This window comes from Fulmarus glacialis, unplaced genomic scaffold, assembly GCF_000690835.1.
Source record: "Fulmarus glacialis isolate BGI_N327 unplaced genomic scaffold, ASM69083v1 scaffold2162, whole genome shotgun sequence".
Lineage (NCBI taxonomy): Eukaryota > Metazoa > Chordata > Aves > Procellariiformes > Procellariidae > Fulmarus > Fulmarus glacialis.
Window position 1 is genome coordinate 14,031 of NW_009195730.1, and position 16,641 is coordinate 30,671.

The 16,641-nt window shown below is 36.1% G+C and overlaps 1 protein-coding gene across 1 annotated transcript in view; it reads left to right on the plus strand.

The window, feature by feature from the left end:
• ROCK2 (Rho-associated, coiled-coil containing protein kinase 2) overlaps nt 1-16,119 on the plus strand; it is a 29,089-nt gene extending 12,970 nt beyond the window's left edge. Inside the window, exons 16-27 of the mRNA XM_009588168.1 lie at nt 1,091-1,194; nt 1,344-1,530; nt 1,871-1,964; nt 2,084-2,178; nt 2,839-3,018; nt 3,253-3,421; nt 6,513-6,583; nt 7,517-7,605; nt 8,344-8,422; nt 8,636-8,897; nt 9,551-9,764; nt 15,509-16,119. Of these exons, the coding sequence (XP_009586463.1) occupies nt 1,091-1,194; nt 1,344-1,530; nt 1,871-1,964; nt 2,084-2,178; nt 2,839-3,018; nt 3,253-3,421; nt 6,513-6,583; nt 7,517-7,605; nt 8,344-8,422; nt 8,636-8,897; nt 9,551-9,764; nt 15,509-15,512 (1,548 nt within the window). The 3' untranslated portion in view covers nt 15,513-16,119. The remainder of the gene's footprint in view (nt 1-1,090; nt 1,195-1,343; nt 1,531-1,870; nt 1,965-2,083; nt 2,179-2,838; nt 3,019-3,252; nt 3,422-6,512; nt 6,584-7,516; nt 7,606-8,343; nt 8,423-8,635; nt 8,898-9,550; nt 9,765-15,508) is intronic.
• The last annotated feature ends 522 nt before the right edge of the window (nt 16,120-16,641 follow it).

A 16,641-nucleotide genomic window follows, 5' to 3' on the forward strand; every position in this document is an offset into this window, starting at 1 on the left:
ATCGCTGAGGGGCTCGGCCTTGGCCAGCGGCGGGTCCGTCTTGGAGCCGGCTGGTATTGGCTCTGTCGGACACAGGGCATCTTCTCACAGAAGCCTCCCCTGTAGCCCCCCTGCTACCAAAACCTTGCCACGCAAACCCAATACAAGATCTGTTGGGAGTTTTTGCTTTATTGTGATAAGGTACAACAGCATAAATAGTTACTGTACTTAAAAATCATCACTAGCATATAGAGGTTAATTTATATTAACAGTGCACAGCCGGTCGTACTGCAGGTTTCAGAATTAAAGGCAACTTACAAGATTTTACTGTGGTTTTTAGGTCAGTGAGGAGAAGGACTGTCGGAAGTTTTAGTAGATCAAAAATTTGCACACATTAAAGGAGAGAAAGGGAGAGTTGAGGTCAGTTGCCTGCTGTGGATAGGCCAGAGACAGTCTGTGTTGAAATCCCTGCACTAAATGCGCTTGCAGTTGTCTGTCACTTTACCTGTATACAGTCATTTGAGTGTACAGAGCAATATAATTTCTCTTTCATTTCCTCTAGAGCTCTAGATTTGTAACGATTTCACAAAAATTTGAATTTCAAATGCTTTTCTAATCTGTTTTTTCCCTTCCTCCTGTACTTCCTTTTGCTCTTTAACTGTCATGTTGTTTTAATGAATTTGTATGGTTAAAATCTAAATTCTATCTACCTACCTCCCTCTGACAAAAGTCCAAAATAGTAGAAAAAAATAAATTACTGATTTTCCTTGTTTCTGATAACTTCTGATTTTCTATCAAATAGTGGTATTCACATTGAGAGTCTCTTTAACAGTATGTTTACAAACATATAAAATGTATATCATACATCTATCCATTCACAAATACACAAGTTAAAAAAACCCCACCCAAACAACAAATAAGTAAAATAACCAAAACACACTTGGGAATGATGATGACGTTTAGTTAAATTTAGGGAAGGCATTGTGCAATTGTACTCTAATTGAATGTGTGATTAAACAATTGCATTCAGTGTCATATTGCATCATTTTTTGTGTACCTTCAAGCTAGAATGTGCAAGTCACATCCTTTTCTATCCAACTTTAAATTCTAGACTCTGTACAAGACGCAAGTTCGAGAACTTAAAGAAGAATGTGAGGAAAAGACCAAACTTTGTAAAGAAATGCAGCAAAAGATACAAGAGTTACAGGATGAGAGGTAGATTTTACTAGTTGTACTACTAATATATAAAAGATTAGGAAGGCATTTTGTTGTTTTATTCTTTTTTTTTTCACCTCCCCCACCCCAGCCATAACCTCCCATTTTTTAAGTTAATAGAGTTAATAGTATGTATCAATAATTTGCAGAGATTCCTTGGCTGCTCAACTAGAGATTACTTTGACAAAAGCAGATTCGGAACAACTTGCACGTTCCATTGCTGAAGAACAGTACTCTGATTTGGAAAAAGAGAAGATTATGAAAGAGCTGGAGATTAAAGAGATGATGGCTAGGCATAAACAGGAACTTACTGAGAAAGATGCCACCATAGCCTCTGTGAGTAATATGGATCATGATTTTGGTAGAGGTTTACATGGGATCGAGTTTTATTTGCAGTTTGAGTTACCCATTTTATTTAGCACACTTAGAGGTAAGTGATACACAAGCATATCTGACATTTTAAAAATATTTATTTTCTGTGAATGAAATAAATCTCTTACCATGTTTCTTCCATGCATATCTCTGATCATTCTTTCTTCTGTGCCGCTGCCTCTCTTACAGCTAGTCCTCTTATCCTTATCCGGGTTTCAGTCTGAAGCATTTCCTTCTGTCTTGTAATGCTTTCATATGCCAAATGTGTTTTGTTACATAGTCACATGTATTTTTTATTTTGCAGTTGGAGGAAGCAAATAGGACACTAACAAGTGATGTGGCTAATCTTGCTAATGAGAAAGAAGAACTAAACAATAAACTGAAGGAAGTACAAGAACGTATGTATTCTCTGAATCAAATGTAATTTAATTTGATACCAGTTTTGTTCTTTAATAGTACTATTTTCTTTTGTAATGAGCTTTCATGGAATTTTTTTTTTTTAATTACCTTGCTACAGAAATTACAAAGCTAAAAGAAGAAGAAGCAAATGTAGGAAATATTAAAGCACAATTTGAGAAACAGTTGTTGAATGAAAGAACATTGAAAACCCAGGTAAGCAAATGTATCTAAATGAATGAAGAGATAGTGTTCGTGAATCAAATAATTTTTAATAGAAAACTTTCCATGGTAAACTATCTATATATGCCATTAATACTTTATTCTTTTTTGCCCCTGAAACAAAATACATTGATCTTTTTTTTTGCTTCTAGTAAGTACACTTTCAGTGTAGTGAAACTGCATCCTCATGATGCAGGAACTCCTAATCCAGATGCAGTCCACCAGCAAAAATCTTCATTTCAGTCAAATGAATTCATATTTTACTGGTTTCCATCTTGATTTATATTCCTCTATAAGTTCCATAAAAGAGTATACTTCTGATTTTAATCTGGATTGTTTTTTAGAACAAGTGGCATTTTAATCCAAAGATACATTTTGGGGCTAGCTAATGGAAATGGAAGAGAATATTTAAATGAGTAGAAGTCTTCAAAGCAAATGCTTGCTTAAAGTGAAAATGGCATCATTACCTTCTTTTCGATTTTCAATAGTACATTGAATTAAAGCAACTTTATAGTACCGGATATGCAGCGGTCTTAGTTCACAGTTAGATTAAAAGTGTCTGGTCGTGGATAGGAGAGAAGACTTTATTTCTTCATGATATAACTCTATGTATTTGGTGTGTTTTTTGTCAATTTTTTTCTTCCCCATGGGAAGGCTGTGAATAAATTGGCTGAGATCATGAATCGGAAGGGTCCAGTCAAACGTGGAGCTGACACTGATGTACGGCGGAAGGAAAAGGAAAATAGGAAACTGCATATGGAACTGAAGTCTGAACGAGAAAAGTTAACCCAAATGATGATCAAATATCAGAAGGAAATCAATGAAATGCAGGCGGTAAGATCCTTTTGCAAATACAAGCATTGATAGCATTTTCTGTAATTCTTATTTGAATTGATACAGGCTTTAAGGTAGCGTGTACAGTCTTTATTCCTGAATTTCCCATGACCAAAAGGAATATGCAGTATATATATTGAGATTGGCTGCAAAGTCTGTGTAGTTTTCTGCTTACGTTTTCTCTGAGTAACTGAGTATTGTGATAATAGGAAATTTTGTAATTTATCCTTGCAGCAAATAGCAGAAGAGAGTCAGATACGGATTGAACTCCAGATGACTCTGGACAGCAAAGACAGTGACATTGAACAGCTTCGTTCACAGCTACAGTCATTACACATTGGTCTAGACAACAGTAGCATAGGCAGTGGACCTGGAGATGCTGAGGCAGATGATGGATTCCCTGGTATGTTAATTTTATTAGTATTTCTGCATTAATTGGTTTTATATCAGTGTTTTACCGTAGAAGCTGAAGTATTAAATTAACGCTCTGATGATTCTGTGGCTTTTCATCTTCAGGTGTTTCTACCATCTTACTAATGCTTTGATAATGATCACTATCCACTACTATATAAATCTGTCTGTAATCATACTTCATCTTACATTTATTTAAAGAAATTTCTTTAAAAAATTCTATTGTACCCCATTAAAACTAAATACTTTTTTTCCACTTTATTGTGGTGGTTACTTTGCAATTACTGTGTTATGTGATGAAATGTAAAACTAATACTCTTAGAGATTCTATTTTGACTTCTTTTCTACCTTTTTCCTCCTTTATGCTTTATGTTTAGTCCATATCACTCAATCCCACACTATGGAGTCCATGTCTTTTACCTACCAGCACTCTTCTACCTCTGTCAGTATTGCCACTAAGCCTTCCAGTTCTCGCATGCTTCTCGATTCTGATTCTGACTCAGAGGAAGAACCTTTATCTTGTTCCCACAGCCCTACAGAAGTTGATAGCACAGGTGACATCCCTGAGAGCTGTTTGGTTTTGTTCTTACTGTGTCCTTTTCTCTGTTTCAAAACTAACACTATTAATAAATTATTAAAAAAAACCCCAAAAACCAAATCTGGCAGTAAACATACTGCAGTGGCAGTAATCATTGCCATCAAAGACTTGAAAAAGTTTGCATGAACAAATAACTGGCCTGTTTTGTCTAAATGTTTACAGATGCTTGCTGCCATTTATAAAATCACCATTTTTATTAAAGTATTGAATAAATGAGTCTTATCGCCTTGTTTTCAAGGTAGCCCCTATCCAGTATCGGCAGCTGTCTGTATGATCCTAAGATACTGGATACCAAAAAGTCAAATCTTTGTGTTTAAGTGAAGTGTGGAGACATCTAACTCCTCACCATCTAAATGTACATTACTTGCTCATAGAAATTCAGTCTTCCGAGTATTACATTGTTTTGCCTTATTTTGAATCTTACATTTGATTCTCATACCGTAAGGCAAGCAAAATTTATTCCTTTTTCCAGATACATAAAGCGTATAATGAAATGATATGGCTCTGGTAAAACAGAGCTTTGTTTTACTAATTCTATATTCATTTTATATGACTACACATACACTGTGTTGAACAAAACTTCTGTTTAGTGTTAATGTCGGAGGTGGGTTTTTTAATTACATTCAAATTTCTGTATTTCATTTGAGGTTCCTTTAAAGTGTGAATACCTTTCCACTGAAGGCAAAACTTTTTTTTGAATATTGACATTACTTCTTCAAACTAGAGTAAAGAATAATGCATTTCTTCTATTTTCCTCATTCTCTGGGTTTTGCTATGAGGCTTCTAATAAAAGAATTGTTAAGTACATACATAATTTTTTCCTTGTTAGCTGTTGTTGGCATATCTGCATGGTTTTGTTTTGTTCTGAAGTAAAAATCATATCTAAACTAGGACTTTTTTCTGACATAATTACAACAGATTTGAGGTATGATGGTTGTGTTTTGTTGGGTTTTTGCCCTCCTAGTGCTTATAAGCATCTGTTGTGAAAATTGTGAAATATTCTGGCCTTTCTCTGATCTCTTAGTATAGAATGGACACCAGAAATGAAGAAGTGTAACCAGAAACTCTCATTTTGTCCAATTTCATGTGATAATATTAGAGATTACAGAAAAAAATAGGAGAAATATTAATGCATTTTTTTTTCACGCCATTAACAAACTACACATGCTTCCTGGATGTGGGGAAGGATTTTTTTGCATCAGCATTACGCTTGCTACCCTTTGTATCAGGTGTAGTTGAAAGGAATAATTTAAAGTGCCAGGTATGAGGCAAAATATACATTATAGAACTACTTCGTATACTTGGTATGTACATTAAAACATGTCACCCATAGCAATGCTTATAGAGCAATAAACTTGGAAGGCAGCACATACCTGAATAATCTTGCTTCAAGTCTCTCTAGACAAATGAGAATTCTATGAATATCTAATAACTATTTGTTACGCTATGTTAAACATGGGCAGGAGCCTGCAAATGCCCTCTGATGAGAAAGAAAACAGCTTTTGCAATTTTGGAGCATGTTTATGCTCCTTTCGTGGTTTTGTGTTTGTTAATACTTAAGGCTTCAGTATTTTTGACTTGGAGGTTCCTCAGCAGCAGTTGAGGTTATCTGCTAGGGTGGAAAACTCATCAGGAAAATACTATTGCAATTGAGTAGTTCCTCCTAATAAAACATAGGGGAAAGAAATGCTTGTATTAAGTGCGGCTATAAAAATAGGGTCAAAAGTTATGCGATATTATGATTCTACCAAGCACTAGGAAAATGTGATCCTGGTGAGCTTTTGGTTACTACTGAAATGTGTGTATCAGACAACAGCTGAGCTGTTAATACTGTTGATAAATCCAATCTGACTAACGTGCCTGTGTAATATGAAATATTGCAAGTGAGTGAAAGGGCAGTTGAATTTAGGCAAGGCCTAAGGATTAGCCAAAAATGACTTATTTTGGATTAGAAAGTTTAGGAGATTAGGCAGAATTAGAAAAAAGAAAAATTGACACAGCAAAAAATATGAATTAGAATACTAAACTTCTGAAATTTTACCCGGTGTATAGAGGATATAGGTTATTGGTGGTGGTACTTTGCCTTTTTTTGTCTTGAACCGGATGTTGTATGGTCTGCACTAATATCTTCAGATGCTGTTTAAAAAGTAAAGGTTGATAGACATAAGGATTTTAAGTCTTGAAAAAATTACTAAAGGGAATGTGTGTGCTATAATTGCAAGTTTGCTCTTCCCCTTCTTCCTCGTGCCTACTACTTTTTTGTGATTGCACTGTTGGTTATTGGCTCTATTCAGGAATACGTGATTTAATTTATTCCTGAACACTTACTGTGATAAACTTTGCTTGTCGTTTTAAATAGTTCCTGTTCTCATGTTTGTTCTGTTGCTTTATTATTGATCTTCAATAACGATTTTAAAATGCACAGTAGTCTCAAAAATAATGTTTTGTGAATATTTATGTTCTTTAACATATATCTTTTTTTCAGAATCAAGATTGGAAGGGTGGCTATCACTGCCTGTTAGAAACAACACTAAAAAATTTGGATGGGTTAAAAAGGTAAGAAAACCAGATTTATGATCTTGTTTCATGTGTAGTCTGGATTTTAAACTTACTGCAGGTTTTCAACACTTCAGTTTTTCTTTGATATATGTTCTGTCATTATTTAAATGTGTAGAATATGTTAGCTGGTATAGTTATGTCTGAGAGGAGCAGATTAAGACAATTGTAATAGGTTAAGATACTTCTTTGTCCAGCCAGAGGTGAGAACGGCCATTCATGATCTTCAAATCTTCTACGTTCAGCCATAAGCATTCCCAGCAGTATTACGTAGCTGGAATTCAGCAGAGTCTGGAAGCAGATGCCCTTAACAAAATATTTAGGAGATAAAATTAACAGTTACTCAAGGCAGCCTTCACTAGTTTACTGCTTTTCAGTAGCCCAGAGAGTAACTATACTGTTTCATACCAGTTCACTTACTGATCAGTGAAACTGTTCATTCTGGACAAAATTCTGGAAATAGGTGGTCTTCTAGCTTTTTTATGAAAATTGCTAGCAATGCTAGTAAGTGTAACAATGATCTTTGTGAATATAATCCCTGTTAGTTGTGAACTGCACATGTAAAATAGGCATCATAAGATGACAGTTACTCTCACTACCAATCCAAATAAAATAGAAATGAAAAGCTTTTATCTTACTTTTTTCCAGCCTTCCATTTTTATCTCTTCATAGGTACTTAAATCTGTTTAAATATCAATTAAACTGATAACATAAATTGATTTATCAGGTAATCTGAATTTTGATTGTTGTGCAATGAATTTATTGGCAAATCATGGGCTTAGAATACAGTATTACTATTGTCCATTTAGCTACCATTTAATAAAATTGTAGAAAAATATTGCTGTGACATCTGTGGTAATTGCTGTGACATCTTTGACATCTGTGAAGAACTTGTTTAAAATGTATATTTCATCCTTTTCTGTCTCTTAACAGTATGTAATTGTAAGCAGTAAGAAGATCCTGTTCTATGACAGCGAACAAGATAAAGAACAATCTAATCCCTATATGGTATTAGATATAGAGTAAGTATTGTCACGTGAGATTCCTTCTTCTGATTTGTAGGTGAACTTTGTTGGAAAGACTTTGACAAAAGGGCTTTTGAAGTCCAGTCTGGGAGCTCAATGTCAAATGGGGCATACTTTTGCAATTTGAACTACAGAGCTGGGAGCTTGAGTATCTGTTGTAGGCAGTGGTGTCGCAGTAGTGTGATGCTCAGTCTGATACAGGTAGCTCTGTTGAGCTCTGATGTAACTTAACTGCTTCCACTAGGTCAGCTAGACCTACCTCACATACACGTTGTAGCAAAAACATTAAGAAAACTGTAGCGGAGAGGGTATAATTTTCAGTGTTTGTACATTTTCACTTACAACATGTCCTTACGGGTGGGTTGTATAGTTAATTAATTTGTTTTCTTAATAAATACAAAATGTGGATATTCGGAGGTTGGAGCGTGGGGAGAGGATTGTGTTAGAAAGCTACCAGCAATCGTTAAAGTCACGTGATGTTGGTTTTTCAGTGCTGTCATTTTTTTTTGCAAATATAGCTGGATACTTGTGACTTCTTTTTATTTAGGGTTTTTGGAAGTTCATGTGCAGGGTTGAAAGATAGGACTTCAATCAAGTGATTAGTAATTTGTACTGACAAATCTTTAATGGCTCTAAGTCTTAATGTGGTATATTGTATCCTAACTTAATCTGTCAATTTAAATGTATCATTTTGGTAACATTAATTTTTGTCCTTATTGAAATAATTTCCTATAGCAAACTCTTCCATGTGCGACCAGTCACTCAGACTGATGTGTACAGAGCAGACTCCAAGGAAATTCCTAGGATATTCCAGGTATTCAGTAATAAATTAATGTTTCTAGTGTAACAAAGGTGGTATTTCACACATTGTCAAAGATATTTTCATAATTTTGGCTGATGGAATATTCACTAAAAAAAGAACTTGAAAAAAATCCACTCCATTGTATTTCCTCAATCTTTCTACTTAATTACTCTGAATTTCTCTTTGTCATATAGGAGTACTGAGATTATTTTGCTTTGATTTTAGATTCTATATGCTAATGAAGGAGAGAGCAAAAAGGAACAGGAATTTCCCGTGGAGCCCATGGGAGAGAAGTCAAATTACATTTGTCACAAAGGACATGAGTTTATACCTACTCTTTATCACTTTCCAACCAATTGTGAAGCTTGTATGAAGCCACTGTGGCATATGTTTAAACCTCCTCCTGCTCTAGAATGTCGCCGTTGCCATATCAAATGTCACAAAGATCACATGGATAAAAAAGAAGAGATTATAGCACCTTGCAAAGGTAAATAGGAGGTATTTGAATATGCATGTAGTCGCTGGAGTCACAGGGCATTCTAATAGATCAGAGGATTCTAGTAGTGGTCTGACACCAACTAAACATAAACAGGTAGGTTTTTCTTTTATTAGTACTTAGCCGTCAGAACCTTTCTAAGGGTGTCTACATGAGCATCAGCTCACTGCTGTTGAATTAATGGCATGTGGCCAATATACATACATACCTGCTGTATTGTCAGCATCATGCAGTAAAGCATGGTAGTTGTAAGACTGCTCACACTGTGCGTTGTGCTGGATTGCTATATGAAACAATAGTGTTAGTGTGTGTTACGAAATAGATTATATTCAGTGAAGTTTACTCCTTGTGATTCAGGTTACATAATTTCCTGGGCTCAGGCACCCCTTCCTTGGTTTTTTCCATGTGAGCGTGTATCTTCCATAGTACTAAGTTGTTACATTCTAAATGGAAGGAGGAGGCACTGTCAGCAACCAGGAAACATAAAGTTTGGCAAAATCTGGTTCACTTTGCTTTTGATTTCTCTGCTGATTTCTCTTTGTGTTGATTGTGAGAGTATGGTAATCTGACAACTAATTTTTGATGTGGGGACATGTTTAGAGTAATAACAATATTCATTTTTATTTTAAAAATTCTTATTACAGTGTACTATGATATTTCAACGGCAAAGAATCTACTACTGTTAGCTAACTCTACGGAAGAACAGCAAAAATGGGTGAGCCGACTGGTGAAAAAAATACCCAAGAAGCCTCCAGCACCAGACCCCTTTGCTCGGTCTTCTCCCAGAACTTCCATGAAGGTACAGCCAAACCAGTCCATCAGACGACCAAGTCGACAGCTTCCTCCAAACAAACCAAGGTGATACAAGAGCTGCTATTTAGTTTATTGTTTTAAACATTTTACTACGATTAATGTCGTATATGTTGACAAGGACAGTTGACCACAAGTGTTGTTGACTACTGACATACAATCTGGCATGTCACCTTCTATAAACCTCAGTTAAGTTATAAGAAGAGCCATTATGTTTGTTCCCTTGTTTAAAGGACCTTGCATAACCTGTTAGTTAAGCCTACCGTACTGATAACGTATCCTATTGCTCTTACGTGTAATAGGCAGAACTTGTAACATCGTCTGTAGCCTAATAGTTCCTGTGAACTGACAGCTGGTAGGGAAAATGGGGTTTAACTAGGCAAAGGGTCAGTGAGAGGGGTGTGAAGATTTAAAAAAAGAAAAGAAAAAAGAAAAAAAGGTTTAACAATTTTCAAGATGACCACTAATGTACCTGATTTGAAGTTGAGCAATGAAGTTACGTGGTTGTGGTTCTAATGAACCTTGGAGAGAATTAGGTGCCTTCGAAAAGCAGCCTGAAGGCCTTACACATAGCAAAAGACTACATGTCTTTTGTTTCTTATTGCTTGGTTTTCAGGTATGTGTTTGAATTCCTGACCTGCTCTAAGGTTAGACACCTGATTGCAGATTTGTATGTTAGAGTGTGTTTCATCTGACCAAATGTATGTATCTATTCTGACTCCATTTACAGTTGATATTTAGGAAGAGTAGTTTTCAGGATTCATGTCCTCCTAGTGTAGAAAAGGAGCATACAGCATGCTTTTGGACATCTAGTGAAAATCTAGTTCAGATGAATCTCACTTTTGCGTCTCTGCCCATGCAGGTTCCACAGTGTGGAGCCTGTTACTGCAGTGGTAGGCACCTGTCTGAGCATCACTTGTGCTTTTTGCAAGAGAGCAGGAAGATGGGAGGATCACCATTTGGTTAAGTAGCTGGAGCACCTACCAAAGGGTGGGAGAACTGTTTTCAATTCCTCATTCAGCTTAGAAGGTCTCATGCTCATGTCTCATGGTTCCTAAAAGAACAGTCTTACCAAGTTCCTCTGATTTGGGAAGAAAATGTCCATACAAAACCCAGTAATCTATTACTGGATCAGCTTTAAGGAGCAAAATCCTATACTGTATTCTGGAAGTGATAACATTCTGCAGGTAGTGCGTATGTGATTGCACAGTACAGAATTTCTGGGTTTTTTCAGTTTGCTTTTTTCACCACGTAGAGTACTAGCTAATACTTAGTTATATCAGTCCCCAGTTATTGACAGCCTGTGAAAAGCTTGGTCTGACTTGTTTTGTTTGTTGCAGTATTCCAGCAGCAATGGACAGTTCAGCAACGGCTTAACATTTTTCCCCAGAGAGATAATTTGGCAGTGGCTAGACAGTATTGCTCTCCTTGTTTCTGTGACCACACTGCCACCAGCATCTAAGCTGGCTGGTTGAAAACTGGTTGGGTGAGTTGCCAGAGTTACAGTGGGGAATGCAGCGTAAGCGTGCTCTTACTGTGATGCTGCTGTTATCCTAAAACAGCCTTACAGTACGAATTGTTCGATCTTAAAAAAATACTGGTATTTTAATGTGTGGAAATGCATAATGAAAGAACTCAAAGTAACTTAATTTCACTTTCCTCCTAACTTCCTGACAGTCTGATTTTTTGTGATTTACTTTACGTACTTAAAAAGAAAGTCTGACCTCATAATTTGCATTTTAAATTATTAGGTTTTTGATTATAACCATGAAGGAAAAAGTTTTTTAATTACTATTTGGGGACTGATTATTGAAGGGTTTCTTTGTGCAAAACTAACCAAAATATCAATGACAGGATCGAAGCATGAATCAAGGAAACATTCATGACAACTTGGGGGACAAGTAAAACGCTTTTCTTCTGTGTAGTGTTCACAATCTAATTCATTGGTTTTATTCTGTCTCTTATTGTTGACATATAAAGAGTATATTATAAATTCTGATTCTTTTTCGACAGCTGTTCTTAGGTGCTCATAAAATAATTTTTCTCATTATAACACCCTTCTTTCAATCTTCATGACGTTTTTTACAAAATGTTTTCATAACACAGTATTTACTCTTACCCTTCTTTTTAGTTGTGGTCCTCCTCCAGTCCGAATCAGTCTTTAGTGATTTATTTTTCTATCTGTATATTTTGTAATGGTGGAAAAATGAGGAGGATGAACATTTTTATGTGTAAACCATTTTATTCTTGCAATTAAATTTTCCAAGTTAGCTTTGCAAATGTACCTAACAGATGGAAAAGTGTAGTTCTGTGAGGTCATCTCACCTGTCACCTTACTAATGCAGGTCTGTCAAACCAGTGGAAATTTGTATGGATTTAAACACTTTTAATTAGAAACCACATACTTATAAATTACTGTAATTGCTGTGGCCAATTAATATCTGACTGGTGCCTCTATGAGTCTTTTGTGCAAGGGCTTACTGTATGGAATAATTAATTTTCTGTTACGAACTTTATTAAGAATGAGGATCTAGTTGCCAGTTAAATCTGGGGACAGGATGGAGTGGTGGGGTCAAGCTGGAGATGAGCCAGCAGTGGGCCCTGGCAGCAAGGCAGGCTCTGGGACTGCATCAAGAGGAGCACAGCCAGACGACTGAGGGAAGAGATTATCCCCCTCTGAGGGAAGAGATGGGCCCTCAAATTCAAGCCAGACAATGACAAACTGGGGAAAGTCCAGCGGAGGCCACCAGGATGGTCAGAGCAGAGGCTTGAGGGAGCTGGGCTTGTTCAACCTGGATGAAGGACAGCTCCAGCGGGGGATCATAGCAGCCTGCCCCTGCCTGTGGGGAGAGTATCGAGGAGATGGAGCCAGGCTCTTCAGTGCTGCATGGCGGGAGACAAGGGGCTCCGTTGAACCAAGAGAGATTCCAACTGGATAGAAGAAAAAGCCAAGGCAGACAGCTGGGTAGGGAGGCAGGCTGGTGAGGCTGAGCAGGCTCCGTCCCTGGAGGCTTTCAAGACCTGACAGGACAAAGCCTTGAGCAGCCTGGGCTGGCCTTGTATCTGACCCTGCTTTGAGCAGGATGTTGGGCTTAGAGACCTCCTAAGGTCCCTTCCAACCTGCACGGTCCTATAAATGCTGTCCCTGCTAGGAATTTCACACAGTAATTGTTTCTCCAAGGTTTTCATGGCTGTTGTTCTTCGTGATGATTTAAGAAAGGGCAAACCAGTTTTTGATACAGACCATACAATTTCTGCTTATCCATTCAATTAGATTGTGCCAAAAGGATAATTCCAAATCGAAAAAAATCAACTTTCATATATTTTAATCCCTAATAAATTCTTTAAGTGTTCTAGAAATTACAATAGCCATCATTTATAATAAATGAATATTGAGCCTTTTCAGAGATATATCACAATTAAAAGCGTAAAAACTTTAAAACCCGAAAACCCCAAAAATGCCTGAAACCCAGTTTGTTTAAAGGATGTTTAACTATATTAAACATTGTAGCACGTTTTAATTAAAACACACTGAACACTCTGTTAGGGTAAGGTTTCTATCTCTGCCTGCTATGGTTGGCATATAATCCTGATTTAAAATCCATTGAGCTCACTGGAGAGATGAGTAGACTGGGTTTCATTTCTTGTAGCTGTAGCAATTGAGAAGTAAGTACTTAAGATATTTGTCTAAGATCTTTGATAACAACAGAAAGAGATGAACGCCTCTAGACAATGATTCATCCTATCCCAAAATAAATGCCTAAAATAGGTAAAATGACTCATGTGCTGACAAGGTTTGCCTTTCTTGCTTTCTTTGTTCTATATTGACCATAGAAGGAGCGCAGGCAGCGACACCTAGAGAACAAGTTGATATATCCTCTTTTTTGGCATTGCTTAGCTTTAAATAATGAGCTACAGGATAGCTGTATAGTGTAATCCTATAGTGTATAGGATATAGTAAAATCCTACTGTATTTGTTTGTAAATTCAGATGATGCTATTTAATTTCATGTTCTGTTCAGCAATCAAAATTATTTTATTTTATTGGAAAAATTGTTAGCCTTGTGTTACTGTCTGGAAAGGGATAGCAGGAGAGCATAAAACTGCACCTCAGACAACAAGAACAGCTGCAAAGCAGAAAGTAGCTAGTTTTATGAAATGTACATGTTGGTCTTTTCTGCTGAAATTTTTTGGGGAAAAATCAATATGGTAAGTGTACTATAGAATTGAATGATTTGTGAGATAAATTTCTAATGAATACAATATTCCTGGCTTATATGAACACTAACTGAATCTTCATGATAGGCAAAGGAAGGAACCCACCTACCTTAACACAGACTTTTATTTAAAAAGGTTAAGTGATAACAAACGGAATTTTGAAGTCTTTTATAGAAGCGTGACACACATTAAACATCAAACCCTCCTATTGCAGATTACTTGATCTGGCATTTAAGGACTGGGATTGGTCATTTGATGATGTTGATGATATTGATGGTGATGATGATGATGACGATGTTTTTGATTTCTGAAGAAGTATAAGGGGTAAATCTAAACAGTGAGGAATGGATTTGTTTGCCTTTGAATACAGCATGCTATGTTGGATTTTGTTTCTCGAAGCAGAGAATATACAAGATCTCATTTTAGTATTTTAAACAGTAAAAATGAGATTCTGTTCATGATGTTGATGAATTTTTAGAGGAGTCATTTTCATTAAAATGATGTTGTTGCCTTTGTCAGTGTTTTTATTTTTCTAATTTTAGATCTTTCTTCAAAATTCATGTCTGCCTGCCTGAAAAGAAAGTATCTCCTGTTGTCAGAGTAGTTGTTCATCTATAGTGCTAATACTGCTAACCTCTGCAGATAATTTTTGAAGGCTAAAAGGGAGATTGTAGCAGTTGGATGTTTAGCTGAAACAGAATTGGTATTTACAAATACTTTTCATTTTTAAGCTTTTAACATAAACTGACTGGTCTATGGCTAGCAGACATGAAATCACCGAAGTTCTGCATTTTGCTTTTCTACCTGTGTTATGAAGTGAATTTGACTTGGCTTTCCTTTGCAGTGCTGTGCTTTTTGGGTACCTAACCATGCATTTGAAAACTACGTAAACAAATGGGGTTTGCAGCTTCTGTGATACGGTTTCCTTGACTGCTTTAGAAAAGATGCGGCCGTTTTATTGATCTAATTTGTCCCCTGGCTTACTTAAATATGCAGTGTGAATGTACTGAAAATAGTGATAACTATTCTATAGTTCTCAATGTTTAATCATTTTACATGTTGATGCAATGTTATGTTTACACAGGAAAAAAAACAAAATGATAAATTCCTAAGAATTCTTTTAAATAGTACGTAAGGTGTGTCTCAGCCTTATAAAAGAATGGGCAACGACAGCAGCACTAGGGCTGTACCTCAGCTGTGTACTCAGTTAACTGAGATACCAGCTCTTGTAGAATTTAACTGGCTTAGTGTTTACAGTAATAAGCATTACGTTAATTAAATATACTGCATCTTTATGTATTAAAAGCTTACAAATTACTAATCTTTTAGAAGTGACTATTACATTGTGCATATTGTACTTTACCCTCATATATTACAAGGGGGGGTTTAATTGATTTGGGATCATAATGCGTAAGGATGTGCTATACTTAAGTAACGATGCTGTTGATCCAGCGGAATGACATTTCTCCCAAGTATGCTGATGAGCCCATCTTAAATGAAGACTTTGAAGAAGTATATTTTTGTCAGATCTACATTCGTTGCATTTACTGACCAAACTTCCTGCTTCTTTTTCAGCTAACTGCTTTCCGTGAATGCAGAAACAGTTCAAGGTGATAATTTTCTTCCTGTTACAGCAAGACTGAAACATATCCCAAAATATATTAAAAATATATATTTTCCTGAGAGATTGTGCTATATATATCAGAGGTTTACATTTTTGCTGCAATATAAATTACTAATCTCTGAGGGTTTTCCTGTATTCTCCTGAGTGACTGATCAAATAAGGAATGGTTGGTAAATAGTAAAAGGATATGTTAGGTAACCTTTTAAACTCTGTTCCACAAAAGCTTTCTTGGCAAGACACATACACTACATTTCATAAAAGGATCGAGAGGAATGAATATTAAAACGGAAGAAACTGACTTTTCAGCTTTCGTAAAGATGCCACCAGCATGTCTGCAAGAAGAACAGGAGGAAGATCCACCATAGTGATATAGACTGCATCTGTAAGAAGTGACCATTATACTGTGTATATATATTGTACTGTAATACTGCAAGAGGGTTTTAAAAATCTTTCCACTTTATTTTTTTATGCTTATTAATCAGATACCGTTACTTATTGCAGTTGCAACTATGCACTTGTATAAAGCCATAATGTTGAAGTTTATATCATTCATACACGTCTATCAAAAGCTGCATGTCAGTGTTCAGCAGCTAGTATAAGTTTGAAGTATATACTAGTTTCAGCTACGTCATCATGGGCAGTCCTGTTTTGCCTGTCTAATTGCCTTAATTTAATTTTTTTTCAAGTTTTTTGCCCATTCTCTCTATTTAAGGAAAAAAGAAGGTTTACCAGCTCTTAGGATGCAATTTTGCTTTGTGGCAGAAAAAATAGTGCACTATTTTTACACCTAGTAAGTATATCAATGTCAGCCTATTTTGAATGTATATCGACTGGTTTTAAGGGTGGAGAAGTGTTGGTTACAGAAACAATGTCTGATACCATTGGAATTACTAGACCATTTGCTTGTACATGTAACTGCTCATCCAGCCCTTTTTACAAACCTCAATATTAGTTATTGACTTATATTAACCCTCATTAAGTGCTATGAAACTTCATTTTGCCTTGTTTATGCATATTCTCCTAGATGTGTTTTTTATTTCTGGGGAAAAAAAAAAAAGAACCTGTGACTATTTTTACATTTCAC